At 34.9% G+C, this 25094-nt stretch overlaps 1 protein-coding gene across 4 annotated transcripts; it reads left to right on the forward strand.

Moving 5' to 3' along the window:
• Positions 1-1003: 1003 nt before the first annotated feature.
• Positions 1004-24881, forward strand: LOC123539942 (serine-rich adhesin for platelets-like). Of its 4 annotated transcripts, none has more exons than XM_045324726.2 (4): positions 1004-1409; positions 11893-12585; positions 21282-21387; positions 21698-24881. In XM_045324726.2, the coding sequence occupies exons 2-4, from the start codon at positions 11960-11962 to the stop codon at positions 22727-22729; spliced, it is 1764 nt and encodes a 587-aa protein (XP_045180661.2). In that variant the 5' UTR covers positions 1004-1409; positions 11893-11959; the 3' UTR covers positions 22730-24881. The 4 variants fall into 4 exon arrangements, with proteins under 4 accessions (XP_045180661.2, XP_045180674.2, XP_045180681.2 ...); XM_045324739.2 differs by lacking the exon at positions 1004-1409 and adding an exon at positions 1671-1817; XM_045324746.2 differs by lacking the exon at positions 1004-1409 and adding an exon at positions 6319-6470.
• Positions 24882-25094: the final 213 nt, after the last annotated feature.

The raw sequence follows: 25094 nt of genomic DNA on the forward strand, positions 1-25094 counted from the left end.
TTGATGATTTTGGCATGTTATTTTTAATGGATGGTGTAAAACTTTCGTTTTGATAACTTTCTGTATTCTTGTATGGGAGTCCTGATCTTGCCATTAATTAAAAGTACAAAACATGCACGCAATTTATAAAATGGCCACCCTGATTCTGCTCATTAGGGAAGTGCAATATTGCGACTCGCTACATGTAAGCCTGGCCGTGCCCAAAATTTTCGAATCTAAGTGTACCCTGCTACCTAAGTCGTAAAGGTGAGTAGCATAGATTTTCGGATATAACCATAGAGTGGACGTGGAATTGTCATAAAAGTGAAAATAATCAGTGCAAATACAAATTATTTTCAAGAAAGTTACCTTCAAATCTCCCGTGGCTTATATCATGATAATATTAGTTGTAAAACCCGCATGAAAATAAGATCCTGCAGATCGTATGTAAATAAAACATAGGTAAAAAGGCATGTTCTACAGAGGTATAATTCATACCAGCGGTGTTTATACAAACGTGGAAGCATGTGAACGAGAGTGCGTATGAAACGATACAGTAGAACGTATTCTCGTAAATCTATAATTGAGCCGCACCATGAGAAAACTAACATAGTGCATCTGCGACCAGGGCACAGTTGTTCGAAACCTTAACAGACTGTTAAACTAACCGCCGATTAAATTTTCATTCAAAATATTTGTCTTCGTGGGAAACACTAGTATGATGTTTCGATTTTACTGTAACGATATTTAAGCGCTCATAATCCTTAACTCATAACTTTGTTTTTCTAAGTCTTCTATAATGTTGAAATATAACCATACAAGTTAATCGACTGTTAGCTTAATCGCCTGTTAAAATTTCGAACAACTATGTCCAGCATGGATCCAGACCAGCCTGCGCATCCGCGCAGTCTGGTCGGGATCCATGCTGTTCACTAACGGTTTCTCTAATTGCAATAGGCTCTGAAAGCGAACAGCATAGATCCTGACCAGACTGCGCGGATGCGCAGGCTGGTCTGGATCCATGCTGGTCGCAAATGCACTATGTTGGTTTTTTCATGGCGCGGCTCAATTATGTTTACCTGCACGAAATAACTGCGTCCTAAATTAACAAGTAGCAACACAAAATCGCGTATACCTTGCTCATTTGTTGTCTGTACCAACTTTCACTTAAGTATATATTCCACTTGCTGCTGGCAATTTAAAGTTTTATTTACTATAATAACATCAAGGCATGTGGCTTTAATGTGTGTGTATCGGGTATTCAAATGTTTGGATCAATATGTTGCATTGATTTTAGTTCGGATAAATACACATGCACTTTTTGAATACAACCCGACCGTTAAAAAGAAACGCATTTTTGGTGTATAACTTCTATGTTTTGTGTATCTGCCGTAGAACGAGTCATATTGTGGAAATAATGTTATAACGAGGTATGTATGTACATTTTGTCATTATGCTAATTACATGTATATAATTATATTATTTGTGTTGTTACCTTAAAAAGAACCATTTTGAAGTTATTTTTAATGTAGATTTTTTCATATTTTTTATAATATTGCTTAAAGCAAAAAAAGAAATGGCACTCGAATGTAATCGGTTTCTCAATCTGTCCCTTTTGACGTGACGTCATTTTGTGTGTTACACGTGCTTGAGCTTTTTAAAAATGCACTTGAATAGAGACGTGTAGTTCGTTGGAATTTCAGCTTACATTTTAGATAAGGACTCATATATAGGTCTGATTTTGAATAATATAGTCTTTATATACGAAACTTGAAGGTTTATACACCGAACTTGACGCGAAACTTCATACATAGGATAAACATGAAGTGTAGATGTGGGTGAGTATTTTTTAAGATCGGTTCAGGTACAGCAGGGTTAAGGGCCCTTGAAATTATTAAAGGTTTCGCACACACCTGGACTTTAATATTAGGTCACTGTCAGCAAAACATTGTATCTTAATATGTTTCTCACCATTAAGGGCATTTTCAAAAATCCCCACTGATTTTATTATTTATTAACTGGAGTTCAGTCGAGTTCGTACAATGTTTTATTTATTCGAACAAAGCATGTTGATAATTATACATCTGTGTTAATTGTTACGTACTTATTTCACAGGTTTCGGAGGTCAAACTAGTTGTTTGTTGCATGAACAAAATCTTTTGTAACAAATATTAAAACAGGTATGACATGCTTTAACAGTGTTGCATAAATAATATGTACGTGTAAATTTGGTAGACATCCATAGGGATTTTATTGTTGTATCAAAACTACTTTAAAACATTCCCTTAAATACTCTTAAAGCCTATTAATGCTTCGGAATCGTAAATTGTATCATATAAAGCTTTATTTAAAGTTAAAGTGAACAGCAGTTAGAAAAAACAAATAGTCATATACAGGTTTACAACCGTTTTCATTATCTACAGTACGCCAAGAAGACACATGTTGAATTCTCATTAAAATTCGGATAATTTTTGTACGAGTATAAATTTCTTCAGCAGGCATAATTTTCTGAATTAATTACAGACAGAACAGAAATCCTGTACAGTTACATCTTTATTACAGTTTCTAAAGATAATCAAAAGAGCCGAAAAGTCTAGCTCTTCCACGTGGCTTCAGTGTTCATGTATAAAAAACATCTTTCACTTTTAGGCCATCTATTAATTTTATTGTGTTTACCGTGATCAGTAATTTCACCTCTGTTGAAACTTTTTTCGTAACAAGATTTTTTTGCACAAACCGAGTTTAAGTTAGTATGTTGCTATCAGTTTAGGTAGTGAAAAATTCGATGCAGTGTAAAAATGACTCTGTTTTTCATCTTTCAGAAGTTCGTCAAAATCTCGACATTAGGGACTCTTCTGTAAGAGTTCTAGCAATTTCATTGGTTAATTATATTTCTGTGGAAGGCCAGTCGATCTAGGCTCTAAATAAGGTCGATAAAACAAATAAGTTATGGGATTTTTAGTGACCCTAAACAGAAATATTTGGGGTCAGTATGACAAATATGGGGACTTGGCTAACACCTCGGTCCCAAGTTATCATATTGACCCCGCCTATTTCCGAGGAGGGTCACTAACAAACCCAATAATTAATAGTCTAGCCCAATTAGCTCTGTCATTCTTTGAAGCTGTTCTGTTAAAACCAATGGATCGCACGTCAGCAAAGAAATTTTGAGAAATTTTATAACAAATATAAAGTTTTCGTGTTATATATTTTCGGAATACACATCTTTCCTCAATGTTTTTGCAATTACATCCTTATCAAGACAATGAACTATAGTACTTGATCGAACTTGCTCTGTCTACCGACTAATAATCTAGCCATCCGCATATTAAATCAGCAAACAGCAAACGCATTTACTGTTTAGTGTTGGCCTTCAAAGAAACACAATCATTGTAAGAAACCAGTGGGGATGAGAGAAAAGATTATGTTACGCCATTAATTAAATCCTCACAGAAACAAAAAAGCAATCAATTCTTCCGGAGGCAGGTGATTTACCTGCTAATCTGGATACTGTAAGCCTTTTCCTTTCATTACGTTTGTTTTTCTTTATCTGTTAGTCCAGAATAAATAAACTCAATAACTAAACTGTTTATCCTTTTTTCGTACTTAAGATTTTTTTTCTCGTTGGGAAACTTTCTTTTAAGTCTATAAGTAGGGTACTAAAGTTGTTTTTTTTTCTCTAGTACGCATGGTTTTCTCAAAGTAGACTTAAATGAATAAACTTATAGGTTATCTTTTTTTTGAAACCAGTGGAAGAAAAAGGTTTATTTTTGTGAGGATAGGGATTGAAATTAAAGACATTGCATACATGTCTAAAAACAGAGAGGAATTTTCAGTACGTAAGGTTTTACTTTTTCTATTTTAAACTGGTTGGTCCCTTTCTCGTATCTTTAATAGTATCTTTGTTAGATTTTTTTTTCGGTCCGAAATTAAATAATTAGACATTACAGGAGCTTATTTTATATCTACTATCAGGGAACTGACCTTAGCTTTGATCTTAGCTTTGCTGTTCGTGTTTGTTTTAAAGCGTTTCTCGCTCTTTTAGATAGAACCTACTTTCCCATGTCAGTGCAAATAGTTTTGTTGCGGTTCCAAAGTTAAGAAATCTACATCTCTTGCTCAATTTATAATAAGAATTCCGATGATATATGTCTTTAAAGTTATCTTCACATTGCCGTTCTCTTGTAAGCGTTGCATTTGGTGGTATACAGTTTCAAAATACAACTGATTTTCAAATACCTTAAAAAAAACCCCATAAAAACAAACTACATGGAAACTTGACACTTTCGCTGTTGTAAGTGGTACATTAAAAAAAGTTCAGACCATCCCGAAAAGAGCTTTATACGTGTCATAAAGTATCAATTGATGATTATATATAGGAACTGTTATTTTTTTTTTATAAATAAACCGAAGAGCAAATTTTACTAGAATTCCATTTTTTAAAAGATATTTTGGGGCGGTTTAGTTTTATCACATTGAATGGCTCATATGTACACATGCATTGATACCGTACAGGGAGAGAAAACAGATACAAAATAGCAAAAGCAAAGTCATTCCAACAGTAGCGGTAAACCATCACCCCCATCTCCTCCTAGTCCCCACCCCATCCCCCGGTCCCACCCCCAGCAATGATATTATATTAAATTTATGACTTATATGTAACATGCACGCACAGAGAGAAATCTTCGTGACAATGCAATCGTTTACCTTGCAGCATATTATTTATTTTAGATTGAAAAGATATCCGATTATCATATTTATTCAAAGTCAGATCACTCCCTGTTGCATAGATACGATCTTATGTAACTCTGGCAAAATGCATCTTATCTTTGCACACATTGCTAACAAACATTCTTGGACACTCCCAAATTCTTAGACAAGTATACATTCAGTCGTTTGATAATAATAAGTGCATTATAAGATATAATAATCTTGAGATGGATGGAAAAAAGTGTTTCATAATACTAGTAATGGATCCAAAAAGAGAAGGCCAACTGTAGAACAAATGTGGCTAGAAAGGTTTTGAATCTCGAAAATGCTGTCCATTTTATGCAAAAGTTTTCATTTAAAAACAACAGTAAAACCAAATATTTGGTGGCGATATATTTGCGCGTTGAAGGACGCCAACACTCCAGAACGACAAATTTTCGACTTGCGTGTTGGCTCCCGCCAGAACAACCATACCTCATTTGTCTGCTTGGCGTGCTTTATTTGTCTTCTTGGCATTGTGCCCTTCAGACGCGCTATACGCCATGCGAGATGGCAGAAATCAGCCAACATAGTTACACTATGTGGGACCATTATGCCGAAAACAAGTAAATTTCAAATACATTATATATGATTATGTATACTCTAAATAATTTCTTGCCATTTTAAATACCCTTGTTATCTCTTCTTAGGCGTTGTGTATTTCAGACCAATCAATCTTACGTTATTGCTGCTGCCAGTAAAGTTGTCATTTCTATAAGAACGCGACATATTTTCGTTTATTTTGCATTACTCACTGCTGAGTTTAGCTTACCAAAAGCCATCAAACATCGGCAAAAACCACAAAGTATAAGTACACAGTTATTACCCACCAAATAGAAATTGGCATGCTATTATATAGCGTTGATATTTCGTAATGACCCCCTCCTCCTACCCCATGCATCTCTTTACGTAAATATATCATACTTAATGCAGATATTTATTAAATCAGTGTCAAAGAAAGGTCAAACGTAGATAATAATTAATCATAGAGTGTTTGCTAGTATCTTTTCTACTTTGTTAAACGATTTTGCTTTGTAAAACTTATCTGACTTTTTCGATATTTTGGCGGTTTTATTAGGCAAGTTAGTTCGTAGAATACAAGGCAGATGAGCCATGCTAATTGCCAAATATTAATGCTGATTGCTTTATACTTAAATACTTTAAAGACTAATTGCTTTGAACCTACTGAGTTTTAATCAGTAAATGACAAATGCTAAATGTTTAAATGTTTAATGGTAAGTGGTAAGTGTCAAATGCATTCCTGGCTTTTCGTGGCTTTTAAGAACACGGGACAGTTCAATCATTTCCAATGACACAATAGATAATTTTCCATTTAGTGTCACGTTACCTGTTTATTGACTTGGCGTATACAGAACATATGTTGCCTAGAACAGAACACTGAATCCTTTACGACATAAATGTACACTTAATTGACTGTATGTGAAAGAAACTATTTTCCAGTGATTGATTGTGGAGGTATTGTATTAATTTGTGTTACAAAAATAGTTTTCATATCAATGCACCACCCTGTCATTCTCAATCTCCAGTATAGATCTATTACTTTTAAGATGAAATTACATGCACTTAAAAAGCCAGGAAAATACGATAAAAATTGATTTAGAAATGGAATAAACGGAAAAAGTAAAAAGTTCATCAAAGAAACTGACGATGCACTTAACTATCCGCAAAAATAGCAACATAGCGAGGAAGAGAAAGGACTATTATTTAATTCCATTGAGCTGGTAAGTCTATGAGGTCAACAGCTTATTATAATGTGTATATTTGCATCTAGAGAATGGTCAGAATCGAGAAGTGATTCGGAAAAACAGGTGCACTGGAATTCACTATCAGTAAATATATCCGCATGTCGGCTTCAGAAACAATGGATTATGCTTGGTATGCCGTGTTCACGTACTTTTCTGTCATAGCTTACATACCGTGATGTTTATCAAAATCGATCCACTGTCAGACATGCTTTCAAAGACACTATATTATTAATCTATAACAAATAAAAGGATCAATCACATAAAGCAGAAGTAACTCCTGCATACCCTTTTATTTCAAAGTCTAGTTATGTCCCTTATGTATTATGTTGCCGGGTTTAACGTCACACCGGTACGGCAACAGGTCATAAAGCGACTTTCCAGCTTCGTGTGATGGAGCAAGACCCCATGTCCCCCATCATTTCAAGCACAAGCGGACACTTGTGTAGAACCACCGACCCTCCGCAAGCTCGTCATTACGCGATTTAATACAGAAATTGAACTATAGAAAGCTCAAACCTGCCATATCAGTAACCGAGTACTTTCATTTGCTAATCACTCTCCGAACACCACCTGTCTTTTTCGATACGGGTAAGCTATTCAGTAAACTTTGGTGGGAGGTCGGTGGTGTTACCCACGTCCTCGTTCGTGCTTGTAACAATGCCAGGAGGGCAACTATCGGGATTTCTCCATTATTAAAAGCTGGAAAGACGCAATGTGTCCTAAATACTGTGGCGATATGAATAATAATAAAAAAATATCTCTCGAATAATATTGTACTGTCATTTGAAATGTTTTTTTTTAAATATATCACGTTGTTACACCAATTATAAAAAGTAACATTACGCAAATGCGCAGCTATAAACCTTGGGTTCACTTACCACCCGGATTTGGCTGAAAAATTACATTGTAACTAAATACGGGTGTGTCTTACAAATTTAAGACATCTTCACTGTCATTGTGCAAAATGTAATACATAGCAATAATAACATCATTACGTCAAGTTTCAGATTTCGGACTGAATAGACTACTGTACGACTGGTCGACCTCTTGTATTCAAAAGTGTTATTAATGTATCATGTTGCGGGTTTTGTGGTAAATTAATTTCGCATCCTAATTTATCATCATGTCTAGGTACAACCTAATACAACCTACACACGAAACCCGGATGTAAATTTAACCGCAATGTAAGGTAGCAGGGTACACGTAGATTCGAAAATTTTGGGCACGGCCAGCCTTACATGTAGCGAGTCGTAATAGTGCATTTCCCTATAATGAGCAGAATCAGGGTGTCCATTTTATAAATTGTGTGCATGTTTTGTGCTTCTAATTAATGACAAGATTAGGACTCCCATGCAAGAATACAGAAGGATATGAAAAAGAAAGTTTTACACCATCCATTAAAAATAACATGCCAAAATCATCAATTTTGCACTTTTTGAACAGCCTACAATGACCCCGTTGCAGGAACAATGTCCAATTTTATTGCATTTCTCAATTTGGTAGTCCCTACTGAACTACAGGATATTAATGGAATGGGGCCCCATCCATCTCGTTTTTTTTTCACAAAATAGCAAAAATGTTCCGGAGTATCAAATCAACAAGCATGGAACCCTTCTATGATATGAATTTCCCGCGCCAAGGTGACTCATCGATTCATACAAAGCTAGCAGCAGTTAGTTTTACAACTGACATCAGAATTTTACATGTATCAGCTGTTTATTAACAAACATTACTCTCACTTTAATTTACAGACATTCAAAATCACGAAGTTCTAATTATTACAAATATTGACGGGGGCCAAAATTCGAAGTGTACCCTACTACATGTACCTTAAACTGTATCAAAAGTAGTGCATGTATTAAAAGCGTATTTGTTACGTAGAATTGCGATTCAGGGTGCCGCAAGTTCGATTCGTCCGTATAAAATAACAACCCTTCCTGGAAACCAAACCTATGTCTCGTGCGTCAGTGCTTTTTTAATGAACTATTGAAGTACCGTACTTAAATTAAAATACCACATCATGAAGGAAAAGAAAAGACCAAAGAGTGGTCGCTTAAAACAACTGGTATCTTAATACAACTGAATTTGTTCTTAAACAAAACAAAAGGAAACTTAGGTTCTTTTAATGCAAGTGGTCTTAATAGACTTGGCCCTTCGAGCAAGTTTGACTGCATATTTAACATATAAATAACTATTGTTAGAAGTTTAAATGTACACAAAAATAACATGAACAAGTTATTTTTTTCATTTTTACGAGTTCACTTTTGTAAGTGACATTTGTTTTCTAAATTTCCTAATTCTTTTAAAGAGAGTTCCTATATAGTATTTTATGCGCATCTTTCTGCGAAGCCGATACTATTTTTGGAAAAAGTGAAGTGATGTCAACGTGATAGACAATCTTAAATATGAGGAATCTTGTATAAAATAACATTTTTCAATAAGTTTTATCAGTAATCAAATGTGTATACTGGTTTATGTTTATATTTTTGAATTGTTTTGATATTTTTCACATTGTGTCCTTGGTAAATCCAATGTCCTTTAAGATCGTTTTTGTCTTTACATGAATGTATATAAAACACCCTTCTAGTTTTATAAGCGTCAAAATCACAACTTTAAAAATGATGTATACAATGTTCACTAAAGCAATATATTGCGGAAAGGTAATAACAAAGATTTGGACGAAAACCCTCGTTACAGAAAAGATTGATCAACCGGTAACATCACTAAAATTGTTTTTGTTGATGTAGTCCAGTAGAACAAATTGCATTTCCAACATGAAAATAACGCGCAACAAACTATTTATTTCTATACAATGACATGCCAGCATATAATACATCATAAATTTAATGGAGTTTAAATTACAAGATGATTTAAGACATACAGATTAAATTTCAAGCGAAAACAAAAAAAGAAAAATGTTGTATTTGGTTCATACTTTTCATTTCTGCAGAATTTTATTTTGGTTAAAACATATTCTTTAAACAGACTGAAAATATTTGAGCTCTGATTGAGATTCGAACCCAAGATTTTTCACATCTAAGGACAACCCACCACGACGCTATAAAGGCTAGCTCTATATAGAGGCAGTATAAGTGCTTATACTCTAGCCAACAACATGCAGCTCCTCCATTTCATTCAGAGTTCGTCAAAATTCCGTCCTCGAATCCTAGGAGCTTGAACCTGTGGGACGCTCATATCTAATCGCGGATGGGCTTAAAGTTACATTCCATGGAATTGCAGATATTTATATTTCTCACTTCTCAGTGAGATATATTCCATATTCACTCAAAGCAAACAAATATCCTCTATATATTATTCTATTTCAGACTATGCATACAGCAATTGTTATATATAAATTCCATTTTGTTACTGTATTCAAGAAGTACCGAAACTTTCTATTTTTAGAATGTGAACTGAAAGTCTAGGGTTTCAAATCTGGTTCTTTTACTTCATAGGCGGTCTTTCTATCACTGCTTCTATAGCAAGGCAATTATACTATACCCTAAAACATTTTAATATATTCTTCGTCACAATATTGACACGAACGTAAAATTAAAAAAAATCTCTGCGGCGTTTATGTTTTTATTAGCTCACCTGAGCACGAAGTGCTCAAAGGTGAGCTTTAGTGATCACCCTGTGTCCGGCGTCCGTCGTCGTCCGTCGTCCGTCCGTCCGTCCGTCGTCAACAATTTGACTGTTAACACTCTAGAGGTCACATTTTTGGCCCGATCTTAATGAAACTTGGTCAGAATGTTACCCTCCATAAAATCTTGGACGAGTTCGATATTGGGTCATCTGGGGTCAAAAACTAGGTCTTCATGTCAGATTAAAGGAAAAGCTTGTTAACACTCTAGAGGTCACAATTTTGACCCAATCTTAATGAAACTTGGTCAGAATGTTACCCTCAATAAAATCTTGGACAAGTTTAATATTGGGTTATCTGGGGTCAAAAACTAGGTCATCAGGTCAAATCCAAGGAAAAGTTTGTTAACACTCTAGAGGTCATATTTTTGGCACAATCTTAATGAAACTTAGTCAGAATATTACTCTTAATAAAATCTTGGAAGAGTGCAATATTGGGTCACCTGGGCTCAAAAACTAGGTCACCAGGTCAAATCAAAGGAAAAGCTTGTTAACACTCTAGAGGTCACAATTTTGGCCCGATCTTAATGAAACTTGGTCGAATGTTATCCTTAAAAAGGTCTTGGACGAGTTTGATATTGGGTCATCATGGGTCAGAAACTAGGTCACCAGGTCAAATCAAAGGAAAAGCTTGTTAACATTGTAGAGGCCGCATTTTTGACTATATCTTCATGAAACTTGGTCAGAATGTTAATATTGGTGATCTTAAGGTCCAGTTCGTATCTGGGTTATGTAGGATTAAAAACTAGGTCACCCGGTCAAATCAAAGGAAAAGCTAGTTAACACTGTAGAGGCCACATTTATGACCATATCTTAATAAAACTTGATCAGAATGTTTGTCTTGATGATCTTTAGGTCAAGTTTAAATCTAGGTCAGCTGGGGTCAAAAACTAGGTCACTAAGTCAAATCAAAGAAAAAGCTTGTTAACACTCTAGAGGCCACATTTATGACTGTATCTTCGTAAAACTTAGTCAGAATGTTAATCTTGATGATCTTTGGGTCAAGTTTGAATCTGGGTCATGTTGGGTCAAAAACTAGGTCACGGGGTCAAATCAAAAGAAAAGCTAGTTAACACTTTAGAGGCCACATTTATGAACATATCTTGATGAAACTTGGTCAGAATGTTGATCTTTAGGTCATTAGGTCAGGTGAGCGATACAGGGCCTTCATGGCCCTCTTGTTTATGAAGTATTTTTGGTGCGACAACTGTTATAATGCTTTTTTTCGAAATAAGAGCTTTCAACAGCGAAGAAAGCCCTTTACACTGATAATGATCTGAGTGAACTGTATTCCTTTTAAAATGACAGTGTTGATAAATTAAGCAGTGTAAAGTAATGTTTGCATATCTTCATTACCTACTTACTATCCATTATCTCATCATGATGGTATGTCACACACGTAACCTTTATTTAGAAGAATTGAATTGTGTCATTTGTTCAAAATTTCTTATATGAGCCGCGCCATGGGAAAACCAACATAGTGGCTTTGCGACCAGCATGGATCCAGACCAGCCTGCGCATTCGCGCAGTCTGGTCAGGATCCATGCTGTTCGCTAACAGTTTCTCTAATTGCAATAGGCTTTGAAAGCGAACAGCATGGATCCTGACCAGACTGCGCGGATGCGCAGGCTGGTCTGGATCCATGCTGGTCGCATACCCACTATGTTGGTTTTCTCATGGCACGGCTCAATTATAGAGGTCTTTGGGGAAATAATATTTAATTATTACCTTACATTATCTTTTTTTTCTGTTTCAGAACTTAATGTAATCGAGGAATCACCAAACCAGGATTAAGTGCGATTTAAGTGTGTTTCTGAATCGAGATGAAATCGTGGTTCAAACCAACGATAGAAAACGCACCTTGTCCGCCATTTTTCGTGGACAATGTGTACGAGATATTCATAAACCAAACACGGGAGAATAACCTCACCAGCAAAGTTGTTGAGGATATCCGAACAAAATGTTCAATAGAGATACCAACAACGACAACAACAACCACGACTTCAACTTCTACCTCAACTACAACAACAACAACAGCTCCTGAGCCAAGCACCATTCCCATTTCTCCGACCACAAACGGAACAGCAACAGAATCTGTAAACGTCACTAGCACCACTGATACGTCACTTAATAACACCGTTACGGAGACGACAGTAACTACCGTAACATACGCCAATACTACAACACAAAGTAATCAAACTACTTCTAAAGTAATCGGAAATAAAACGACTGAAAGTGTAAAAACATCAACTGTACAGTCAACAACGTTAAGCTATAACACGACAATTAGAACAAGTGAAAATGTAACTGTGACAAACGTTACCATAATCACGGGCACGTTAACTGAACCGGTTTACTCCAGTGGGTGCAACACGATTTGTGTCATTGGTATAGCTACAGGCGCTGTTTGTCTGTGTTTACTGCTTTTACTCATAATAGCCCTCGCAACGTAAGTAGCCTAATTTAATATCATTCATCAAATAAGTTTTGCGACACGTCACGTTAAAACAGTCCATCTGGTTCATTTGTAGCTCACTTGTCACAAAGTGACAAGGTGAGCTTTTGTGATCGCGCAGCGTCCGTCGTCCGTCGTCCGTGCGTGCGTAAACTTTTGCTTGTGACCACTCTAGAGGTCACATTTTTCATGGGATCTTTATGAAAGTTGGTCAGAATGTTCATCTTGATGATATCTAGGTCAAATTCGAAACTGGGTCACGTGCGGTCAAAAACTAGGTCATTAGGTCTAAAAATAGAAAAACCTTGTGACCTCTCTAGAGGCCATATTTTTCAATGGATCTTCATGAAGATTGGTCAGAATGTTTATCTTAATGATATCTAGGTCAAGTTCGAAACTGGGTCACATGCGATCAAAAACTAGGTCAGTAGGTTAAATAATAGAAAATCCTTGTGACCTCTCTAGAGGTCATATTTTTCATGGGATCTGCATGAAAATTGGTCAGAATGTTCATCTTGTTGATATCTAGGTCAGCTTCGAAACTGGATTACGTCCGGTCCAAAACTAGGTCATTCGGTCAAATAATAGAAAAACCTTGTGACCTCTGTAGAGGCCATATTTTTCATGAGATCTGCATGAAAATTGGTCAGAATCTTCATGATATCTAGGTCAAGTTTGAAACTGGGTCAACTGCGATCCAAAAATAGGTCAGTAGGTTTAAAAATAGAAAATCCTTGTGACCTCCCTAGAGGCCATATTTTTCAATGGATCTTCATGAAAATTGGTAAGAATGTTCACCTTGATGATATCTTGGTCAAGTTTGAAAGTGGGTTACGTGCAATCAAAAACTAGGTCAGTAGGTCAAATAATAGAAAAACCTTGTGACCTCTGTAGAGGCCGTATTTTTTATGGGATCTGCATGAAAATTGGTCAGAATGTTCATCTTGATGATATCTAAGTCAAATTCGAAACTAGATTACGTGCATTTAAAAACTAGGTCAGTAGGCTAGATAATAGAAAAAAACATTGTGACCTCTGTAGAGGCCAGATTTTTCATGGGATCTGCATGAAAATTGGTCAGAATGTTCATCTTGATAATATCTAGGTCAAGATTGAAATTGGGTCACATGCGATCAAAAACTAGGTCAGTAGGTCAAATAATAGAAAAAACTTGTGACCACTCTAGAGGCCATATTTTTCATGGGATCTTTATGAAAGTTGGTCTGAATGTTCATCTTGATGATATCTATGTCAATTTGAAACTGGGTCAACATCAAAATCTAGGTCACTAGGTCTAAACATAGAAAAACCTTGTGACCTCTATAGAGGCCTTATTTTTCAATGGATCTTCATGAAAATTGGTGAGAATGTTCACCTTGATGATATCTAGGTCAATTACAAAACTGGATCACATGCCTTCAAAAACTAGTTCATTAGGTCAAATAATAGAAAAACATTGTGACCTCTCTAGAGGCCATATTTTTCAATGGATCTTCATGAAAATTGGTCAGAATTTTTATCTTGATGATATCTATGTCAAGTTCAGAACTAGGTCACATGAGCTTTAAAACTAGGTCACTATGTCAAATAATAGAAAAAACGACGTCATACTCAGTTCATGTGGGGACAGGTGAGCGATTCAGGACCATCATGGTCCTCTTGTTATTTATAATTTCTGGTTTTACTAGACTCGCAAACTACAATATATTGTCTTTAACGCATTTTTTTGCCTTTTGATACTACTGAACAAAATCAGTAACACCAAAAGAACCGTAAAAATACGACGAGGCTACTTTTCTTAGCATGTCGGTTCATTTTACCGTGATGGCACACATGTATCTATCAAGCTTCACTGGTGTAAATATTTCATTCTTTCTTTATTACAATAAACTATTTATCTCTGAAGATGAATGACAGGTCTTTGCAGTCGTATCAGTGTCATAGTAACTTAGCTACTCTACACCTAAAAAAAGAATTTCGGTCTCTCCAGGGGTCGTATTATACAGCATACTCTGTATTGGAAATATAAGTTTTCAAGAAGCTTTTAACAGCCTTTTTCATGAATTATCTTTTTTCCGATTAAGTGATATGTTTAAACAGATATACAAATCCACGAAAACAGAGAGAGAGAGAGAGCATCTGCCCCAGTGTGGGCATAGGTCCAAATTTCAAGCCATGCGCATCTGTATTTTCAGTGTAAATAACTTCCTTTTCTCGGCTCGTTAGCTTTCTATACAACGTTAGAAGAGGCTTGTTAATAATTCATATCAATGTTGATATAAATGTGTCAGTGTATAAAATGGTGCTTAATGGTGTGCATAAGGTAACATGCAAAATACAAAAGCAAAAAGTTATGAATCATGATTACGTGGAATGTTTTTAAATAATATGTAAGAAAGTATCTTTGTACAAATATATTCTGTTATCACGTGAACTGAATAAATTAAAATAAAAAGCTCTAAAGATCCGATAACTTTCAAAGTAACTCTGTACTTCAAAATTATTTTCCTACATAATGTTTGAAGTAATATGAAAACAGTTCCTAGTTTAACTCTTATATACTCTGCTAAGTTTCTACAATGAACTTGTCCATCTTTCAATTACCATTAAACAAAGATACAGACTGAATTGCGAACAATGCAGATCATGATCAGACTGGACGGATGTGCAGGCTGATCATAATCTACACTGGTCGCAAAGGCAGAATCAATTGTGGCCATCATGATAAGGGTTAAGCTGTTTGAGCTTCTATAGGTGTTCTCGACCAAGCATGGGCTGTGGTAAAAAATGCAAGCTTTTAAGGATTTTCAGATACGTTTGTCATTGATTGTTTCAAAAAAAGAGACTCGAGCTTGGTTCGATGGTTGACCATTTGATAGTTAATCAATCAACCAATTTATGGTCCTTAGACTGTACCAAAATCTTCTTTTTCATTAGATGCACGTGCTATCGATCTGTCGCAATAAAGATCACCAACGCATACGTCTGATTGGATTGGTTATATTCTTACTTTCAATTTACATTCTAGGTCCAAACCTTGCCAATTACACAAACAGAACTTTGGCAATGAGTATTTCAAAACACGTGCGCTTTAAATCAGACACAAGAGCTATTCTGCAGCTATAATAAAACGGACATCTTCTAAAGACATGTGTTTTGTGGAGATAAGAACTTTTACTTTGATCTGTTGATTTAGTCTCATAGAACGGCTAGACTTCTTTTAAGTTCATAACACAAACCAGCCATAAAACATCTAGTCTTAACATTTGAGCCGCGCCATGAGAAAACCAACATAATGCATTTGCGACCAGCATAGATCCAGACCAGCCTGTGCGTCCGCGCAGTCTGGTCAGTATCCATGCTGTTCACTTTCAAAGTCTATTTCAATTCTCTAACGAATTCTCTAATTGCAATAGGCTTTGAAAGCGAACAACATGGATCCTGACTAGACTGCGCGGATGCGCAGGCTGGTCTGGATCCATGCTGGTCGCAAATGCACTATGTCGGTTTTCTCATGGTGCGGCTCATTTACTTCTGCTTCATTTACCACCCACAACTCACCGGGTAGATTCTTTGGTTGAGCCACGTGCTTTATCAGGTTATATTTGTAGATGAGAGGTGCTTTTACGAAATGTGGTCTTGTGTTCTAATTTGCATAGACTAGCCAATAGACTGATTATAAAGACTTTGTCACAAAATTTCAACTTTTGTAATTTTTCTTTTATTTTACGAAATGCGAGTCTATTTTAGAGATTTTCTCAGAGAACAGAGTGTTATATCATCTATGATATTGGACGTAGGATATAGACTGGCTATATTCACAATATCAAAAATTTAAAAACAAATCATAGTCTAGGGGCTAGTCTATTATTTGCAGTACTTAACAATGTATAGACTTTTCTAGACATGCTTGAAAAGTAAATAGTAGGTTGTTGTTTAATGTGATATATGAAAAAAAATAGACACTACTTACAAATAAAATTTCAATTTATTTCATCTATCAGAGTTAAAGAAGTACGAATAAATAGGAAACAAATAGGTCCATTAATATCAATGTCTGGTTACAAAACTAGAGATTGTGAGTTCGACCCCCTGCTCCTTCAGCTAAAATTACTAACATTGGGGTGAAAATCCCATGTAAAGGTGCGTTGTTTGGAATGTATTTTCCTCCCGCTTAAATCTGTGGGAGTCGTTGAGATCACAACGCGGTAGTAGAATGGTATAAAAAAACAGGTTAGTTTTTATTAATAATATTAATATTGTAATTTTAAAGGCCGAAAGATAGTGGCTTGATCTTTTTGACTCAATGTTAAGAAGAGGTGGAAGGGTGAGAAACGAAGGTTAACAAATATCCCCTTTAATTTTTTTGTTTACATATTCAAGCAAAATCTCTTTTAACATACGTAAACCATACCAGTTAAAACACAAGACAATATATTCTTAGTAATTTTCTAGTAGATGGGACCATATTTATTTAAATACTATTTTATCACGACGTGATTTCCCCTATTTTGGTTGTTCACCACGCGATTTTCTTTATTTTTGTCGTTTTCCCTATTTTGGCCGTTAACAACGCGATTGTCCCTATTTCAGTCGTTAAGACGCAGCTTTCCTATTTTCTTGCGATGCGATCTTAATTACCGGTCATCGTTATTTCCTCTCCTGACGGGCCTTGCCACTATTCCCCTAAAACTGAAAAAAAATACACTTGTTTGAATTTGCCGAAATGCGATAAGTAATTGCAACAATCTGACAGTGCACCTGGAGAAAATAATTACATTGTGCTTGTTTATCAGACAGAATTGCAATAAATAACAATAATTACATTGATTATCCCGCAATATGTTCAATATCTACCATAAATTATCCACAGCGGTCAGCACCTGTCAACTTGATAAGCTGGACTAGCTTAACGTTGAAATTTGCTGTAAAATATAAACATTCCAAAGTATAGCAAGTATCTAGATCGTACTTTTACCATCTCTTTGTTCCTTATTTTTTAAATAATATACCTAGATAAATTCTGTCAAAAATGCAGCTTGTATTTCACAAGTGAACATGAAGAAGCAGAAAAAATCCGTATTGTACCTTTTGTATTGTACGTTGCCAGACTAGTTTTATTTAATATGCATGACCTTATACAGTTTTATAAATAGTGCACACAAAAACCTCACTCATTTCTATTTTAGCATTTACAAGCATATAAGACTTCGTTCGATAACAAAACAACACACAAAAAGGTGAATATATTTAATTAAAGGGCTATTTTACAACAGTACGTAGATCTGGGGTTTTGTATTCAGAATACAGCATCCCAGATCGAGCTACTATCATAATATCCATATTTAGAGTACATTGTGTCTGTGGAAACTGAATGAAGTCGTAAATGCTTGTAGTGGACCTTTAATGTCATTTGATTACACATTCAATCTCCGTATACTATTCCGGTTGCTATGAAAGCACAATTTTCTGTAATGACAGAAAGGTGCCGATCCAACATTCGCACGTAATTTCAGCAACCTTTAAAACGTTTTTTTCTCTCTAGTTTTCGCATATCTTTCGGAGATAACTATAAGGAACAAGAAATGTCAAAATGCACCGAGCCAGATCCCTATTAGATATGAATGTTTCATTAGGATGAAAAGTTGTAAAAAGGCTGTATATTTCTTTCGGTTGCGATACAGTACGATGATTTATACTTTTATTTGATACTTACATGAATGTTTTGTTTTTAGCTTTATGTTCAGTCTATGTATGTTGCGCATAAAAATGATGTTACGTAATGTACATATGAAAGCCTGTTAACAAAGTCATTTTGACAGTTACCTTGATGTAACGTCCGTAACGCCCTTACTGAATATTGCCTTGTTAATTGAGTCATTAACGCGCAAGGTTATGAGACACTATAATTGTCTAAATCATGACTGATAATTACCATGTAATGACCGGACTGATAATTTATGCGTCCAATGACCCAGATCACTATATCGGACATTCGAAAAAAAAAATCACACACTGTGTTTGTTTTCGGTTGAATTAAAAGTTTATTTCTAAGTTGTATAAATATTTTAAAAGAAAATGTTTTGATAGAAGAAAAATGGATTACATTTGATGACACCGATTTTTTTGTAATAGTAAACTACTTTTAAAATGAAATAAAAGTTTGTATTTGATACTGATCAAAATATATGCCCCAAGATATAAAATAAAATAAATAAAACATGATAAAAAAAGTGTGTAATGTTATAAACACTCACATTAAAATTGGCAAAAAAAAACAACAAACAAACAAGGATGTGAATACTGACAGAGGAGATACGCAACCTGAAATGAGGAAGTAAAACTAAGTTTCCGGATCAAGGAATGAATCATGGTTTGGAATGAAATCACCAGGTGTGTAAAATAAAGAACTGTATCAGTTTAGATGCAAAATATACCTTAAAACCGTATCCTTTCACTAGTTTTTGTGATTGTTAATTTATAAATACCGAAACGTGACACGAAAGACTGTAAATAGGTGTTAATAAAAGTAGGATTGGTTAAATAACATGAAATAAAGTTAATAAAACACACACAAAAAACAAAAACAAAACAAACATACAAACAAACAGTATATTTTATGTTACAGCAGGAAAGTCCCCGTATAGGCGTTCCAGATTATAGCAACTTCAGATATATTTGATATTATTAGTTTCCAAAATGTTATGATTATATATTTCGTAAAATGAACTATTTTAATTAAAAGATGTTTTTCTGTTTCATACTATTAATAACGAACACTAGCATAGTAATAAATTACTTGTAAAAAACGTTTGTATAAAGTTCAATTCGCTATGCTTATTGTGCCAGCGGATTTAACCGTAATTAATGACAAATACGACCAAACATTGGATTTAACAAGAAAATGATACATTTTACGTTCATAACAAAAAATGTGGAAGCCACGTTTCAATTAAAGACATTATGACCCTTTGAACGGACAACAGGTGCTCATAGATATGTGCACACAGTAACTTTTAGTATACCCGTACGTTAGTAAGTAAGTAAGTAAGTAAGTAAGTAAATTCTTTATTTATAGAGGGTGACTCATTTAGCTGACGCTAATCTTCCATGAGGCCCTCTTATAGTACAAATATTTACAAATATGATTCAAATGAAAACAGAAAATAATAACATACACATGTGTAACAAAAACAGAAAACATTGATATTTCATAATCAACATCACATACATATTTCATGGCATACTTATCCATTTACTACATTTTGATTTAAAAGACTGTAGAGAGCTGGACGCTTTGATATCTACAGGTAAGATATTCCAGGCAACTGGACCTGAATACAGTAAACTTCGTTTGAACAGTTCTGATTGCGTATTAGGTATATGAAAATTTTTATTCGTGTTTGATCGTAAAATTAAAGAGGTGTCACTTGTCATTTCCTTTTGATTGTACATATCACAGATATAATTTGGTAACAGATTATTTGCGACTTTGAACATAAAGCATGCCTTCTGATAAAACAGACGCTGATCAAACCGTTGCATGTTTAGACAATTTAGAGCTTGGTTGAAGTCTGAGTAACTTGATCCTAAAATAGTTCTACATGCACGTTTTTGTAATCTAAGAATTTTCTGAATATTTTTATTAATGGTACTTCCCCATAGTATACAGCAATAATCTATATGCGGTTGAATATAAGCTTTATAAAATAAGATTCTGTAGTTTATATCAAGAAATTCCCTTATCCTTGATAGTAACCAAATGTAAGACGATATCTTTTTGCAAATCACTTTAAAATGCGAATCCCACTTTAGATCATGCTGTATGTAAATACCAAGGAGTTTGTTTAAGCATAACATTTTTATACAAAACAGTTAATTCCTTATTTTCAAGAAACCGCCGCCTTTGTTGCGTTGTTATAAGCATCACTTTTGTCTTATCGGTATTGAGTTGCATACCATTCTCTCTGCACCATATTTCTAAAACAGATAGTGCTGAATTAAGATTTGTTTCCAAAACAGTTTTGTCATTTTGTATATCGTATAATGTTGTATCATCTGCATATAGATCTGTAGATGATACTATATTTCCGACTGTGAGCGGCAGGTCATTTATAAATAAAAGAAATAACAGAGGCCCTAAAATAGACCCCTGTGGCACGCCGCATGTAATTTTATTATAACTACTTGATAATGCGTTATCAATTTGCACTAACTGATGACGATCTGATAAATATGATTTGAACCATTTGATACACAAATCATTACATTTATAGAGTTCCAGTTTTTTCAAAAGAATATCGTGATCAACTAGATCAAATGCTTTTCTAAAGTCTATCATTACGGCGCCTACTAAATAACCATCATTTATTGCTTTTAACCACGAATCAATCATGACTGTAAGTGCAGTTTCTGTTGAATGAGATTTCCGAAATCCGCTTTGTTTTTCATGTAAAAGATTGAAATTTGATAGATGGGACATTAAGGAATCGTGAACATGTTTTTCAATTAATTTAGATAGGGTTGGTAAAATTGATATTGGTCTGTAATTATTTACATTAACGTTAAGGAATAATCGAAAACTTCGTTGTCTGGTGTTTCTGATTATTTAGTTAAGATTTGTTAAAGATTATTTTAAGACAATTTTTTTACCCGCAATGACAGTTAAATAAGATTAAATATGATTTCAGATTGTTCCGTAAAAGGAGAGAATCAAAGATTCGAAGTCGCTCACGATCGAGAAGCCGATTCGGAGATATGCCAGATGTCGACTTGTATGACAGTGTTGATATTCGGGTTTGTTATTTAAAATCGCTTATAAGTGCATTGGAATCTACTGCAATCCGTAACTGCAGCAGTCATATCGACATTTCTATGCATTTTTCAACAATAACTATCTTCTATAACAATCAAAACTTTAATAAATCATTTTTGAAGCATAGACCGTAAACAAGCAAAATCGTAAATGACTTTAGTATGTTCATGAGAAGTAATGAAGTACAACACCTCAACTCACACAACAAAAGACCAACATGAAGCATGACTATATGCAAAAAGCAACATAATATTTTCCTATCTGACTCTTGGTAATTGTTTTCTTTCACAGAGTTCTCCATCCAGCAAGAGAAACAGCCATTCGTCTTTATTCCGTCGGTCTGGCGATTTTTCACGATCTCCGCCGGTCGTATTTGACAATCCTGCATACAGAAGGTCGTTTGAACTGCGACCCCATCGTTACAACAGCTGGTACGATCCCGAAGCCACTGACTACAGCTACTCGCAGATCAACGCCAACCTAATAAGCCGAAAATCCCGGAGCCCTGAAAGACGTTCTGTTTCAACTTCTCGTCTGCATGATAATCATGCACCGGAACATCGTAGGCACGGGAGCAGTAGTTCATGGCATTCGTCCATACGGGAGTACGTACCCAAAATGCTTCACAGTAGCAGTGAAGGTGATTTTGGTCAAAATTCACCCTATTACCATAGTTCACAAAATGGCTTGTTACACAATGGTGCCAATTCTCCAAGTCAGCGAACACTTCCGAGAACACCTATTGAGAAAAGGGGAAAACCTAAAGAAATGAGACCAGATTTTAAACACTCTAAAAGGTCAAGGTCTTATGACCCGGATATGTCTGCAGGATCCGGATCGTGGGAGGAATCACACTTTATCTCAATGGACGATGGCCGGTCTAGGAGTCAGTATATTAAAAACAACACAAGCAAGAAAAGTACATCACGTGGTAGGAGAGATAGACATAAAAAAGGGAAAGAGAAAAGACAACATGACATTGAAATTCCCTTTGATAGAATATATAGAACTAACAGCGAAAGCAGAAATAATCATTTGCCTATTCAGCATTCGAATAATTCTAGTTATAAAGGCAGAAGTTCTAATATTGTCAGTTCTAATTTGTATCCTGTCTCATTCAAATATAATGGACCAGCAGATGGCTATGATAGAAACCGAAGCCTATCGAGCAGTGATAGAAGCCCGGATGTGAATGATTATTACATGGGTCACGGGAGATCACTCATGGATAGAAGATCAGACAATAACAGACGATACAGTAACAGACATAGTTCATACAAACCGGACAGTAATGAGATATACATGTTTCAAACAAAGTTATGAGAGTTTTTTAAAACTATTATTACTGTTATCAGTTTCAAGTACAATCTAGGGAGATTTTAGATTATCTGGACCAAAGGTTAAGGGTATGCTGTTAGGATAGGTAGACGGACAGGCATCCGTCCTTCTGGGCTAACATCTTTCCCGCCCCCCCCCCCCCCCAAAAAAAAATAACTTGTCAGAAATACAATAAACATGATCTGTAGTATCCTGAAACAAACCTCTCCCAATTCTGTTCAAATGGTTCCACTTACTGCATCAGGGAGGAGAAGAGCTAAAAGTAGAAAAAAAATTGAACGAGGTCTTTTTACGAGCCGCATTGTTAATGTTCATTAAAATTGGTCTGAAGCATCCAAGACAGACCCTTTTCAAATACCCTTAACCGCACCAAGGGGCCTTCAGGCATAAAAGATGAGGGAAAAAACATAAGCAATTTATTATAAGTATCCTATGACAAAACTTTCTCTATTTTTTAGAACGATTCCGTTAAACTGAACAAGCATAGGTGAGCGACTTACAGTCTTCAAGGCGACCCTGTTGTTTAAAATTATAGTGTTTCTTGATTTATCTACCATTTGACCAAGTTAAATGAAATGCGTTTGAAATTCGTCTTATCAAGCAAACGTGTAAGATCATAACCCCTTTTGTTGTAGCGCGAAAGTATGTGACAAAAAAAAAAATGAATGAATTTCGATTTTTCAATCATGTTCATGGGCTCATTGTGTGTGTGTGTTTTTTATATGGATTAATGGCCATTAACTAGAATAGTTTTTTTTGTAACGTGATTTTACGATGTAAACTTTCTTACCAATGTTGTCTACGTTTTGGTTATAATTTAGGGGAGAGGTTTGAAATTCCTTGATCGTGCAAGATTAGGAATTATTAATTTAGTAGGAGTGTGGTTTTCAATTCATTTTCTGAGAAGTCTGTATGCACAGCGTATATATCTTATCAAACATACCTATCTTGCATACATTTGCAGTTATATATCAATCAGTCGGAAACAAAAACTATCTCTCTATCAATATACGCATTGTATGCATAATATCAAATTATATGGTTACTTTGAATAGCCAGATTACGTCATTTATTTATTTGTCAAGTATGTATTACTTGGTAAAAAAACTTTGAAAGAAGAATTCTGTCAATTTTTTTTTATAGAAGAGCTCAAAGACAATTTAGGTTAAAACAACAACAACAACAACAACAACAGACAAACAAACAAAAACACACACAAAAAAAACTTAATTATCGAATAAGGGTTACATTGTAACAGGAGCTTGAGTTTGGGATGCGTGCGGTTTTCGTGGAGTTTACACGGGCCGAATACAATCCCAAATAAAGAATTATCCTATTTATTCTATACCTATTTTTCACTTCCAAACAGCGATTTGCATTTGTCCAGTACTTTTCCATATTGGAAATATAATAACTTCATATTGACTATATTGAAATATAAAATAAGTTTAGTAAACGATGCAACAATTTTGTTTTTATATTTTAAATTTTAAACGATAAATACCGTCGAATGCAGAGCGCGAATCTTTTGTAAATATATATAAATTAAGAACAAAGATAGCTTCGCGCTCAGTCCTCGAAATTTATTTTCAATGCCTGAGTACGACAGGGTATCGTATCCGCCTGTTTTGCAGAGAATAAAGCAGAGAATAAAGATTGTTTAAAATTGTCTTGTACGAAACGAGATATAACTGGACACGTACCCACCCGAAAAATCATATTAGACTCGCCCATTGGCTTGTCCAGTATGCTTTCTTTTCGAACGAGTACTCGACCAAATACCTACAACTGCTTAAGAATATTTTTCAAAATATTTGTCATAATTGTATTCAGCTAATCCAATATGTGTCGCGTATAGATTTCCGCTTTAAACCCACTTTAAATGCATCGGACTGACAAACCTAATTCCAATACGTTTTGTTACTGGGCTTGTTTTTTAACATACCACATTTCTATTTTATATATCTGGCAGTATTATTCCCAGATTTTCTCATTGAATTATTTCGACATTTTTATTAAATTATTTACAAATTTCTGTTTAAAGAAAATGTATTTTACGAGTTTATCGATGTTTTTTTTTAAAACTTGTTAATGGTATATGATATTATTTATTGCTGCTAATAAAATGTTTATGATACGCTTCTGACTGTTTAATACCCTTACATTTGAAAGTAAAAAACTACCAGACCTGGAACCATTTCAAGGCTTTATTATCAGAACAACATGTTTGATTTCCGATATAAAGAAGAAATGCCAGCAATATTTTAATTTGTACATGGAAAGTTACATTCCGTTTAAAGTAATCTAGGGCATCCTTAAAATTGTATAACAGTTTTCAGTCAGGAAGTTT

This window comes from Mercenaria mercenaria, chromosome 1 (assembly GCF_021730395.1).
Source record: "Mercenaria mercenaria strain notata chromosome 1, MADL_Memer_1, whole genome shotgun sequence".
In the NCBI taxonomy this organism is placed as follows: domain Eukaryota; kingdom Metazoa; phylum Mollusca; class Bivalvia; order Venerida; family Veneridae; genus Mercenaria; species Mercenaria mercenaria.

Bases quoted from the DNA above. Each gene is read 5' to 3' on its own strand.
- LOC123539942 (XM_045324726.2), top strand. From the start codon at position 11,960: ATGAAATCGTGGTTCAAACCAACGATAGAAAACGCACCTTGTCCGCCA. The intron at 12,586-21,281 runs GTAAGTAGCCTA...ATATGATTTCAG, and splicing joins CTCATAATAGCCCTCGCAAC to ATTGTTCCGTAAAAGGAGAG. The intron at 21,388-21,697 runs GTTTGTTATTTA...TTTCTTTCACAG, and splicing joins ATGACAGTGTTGATATTCGG to AGTTCTCCATCCAGCAAGAG.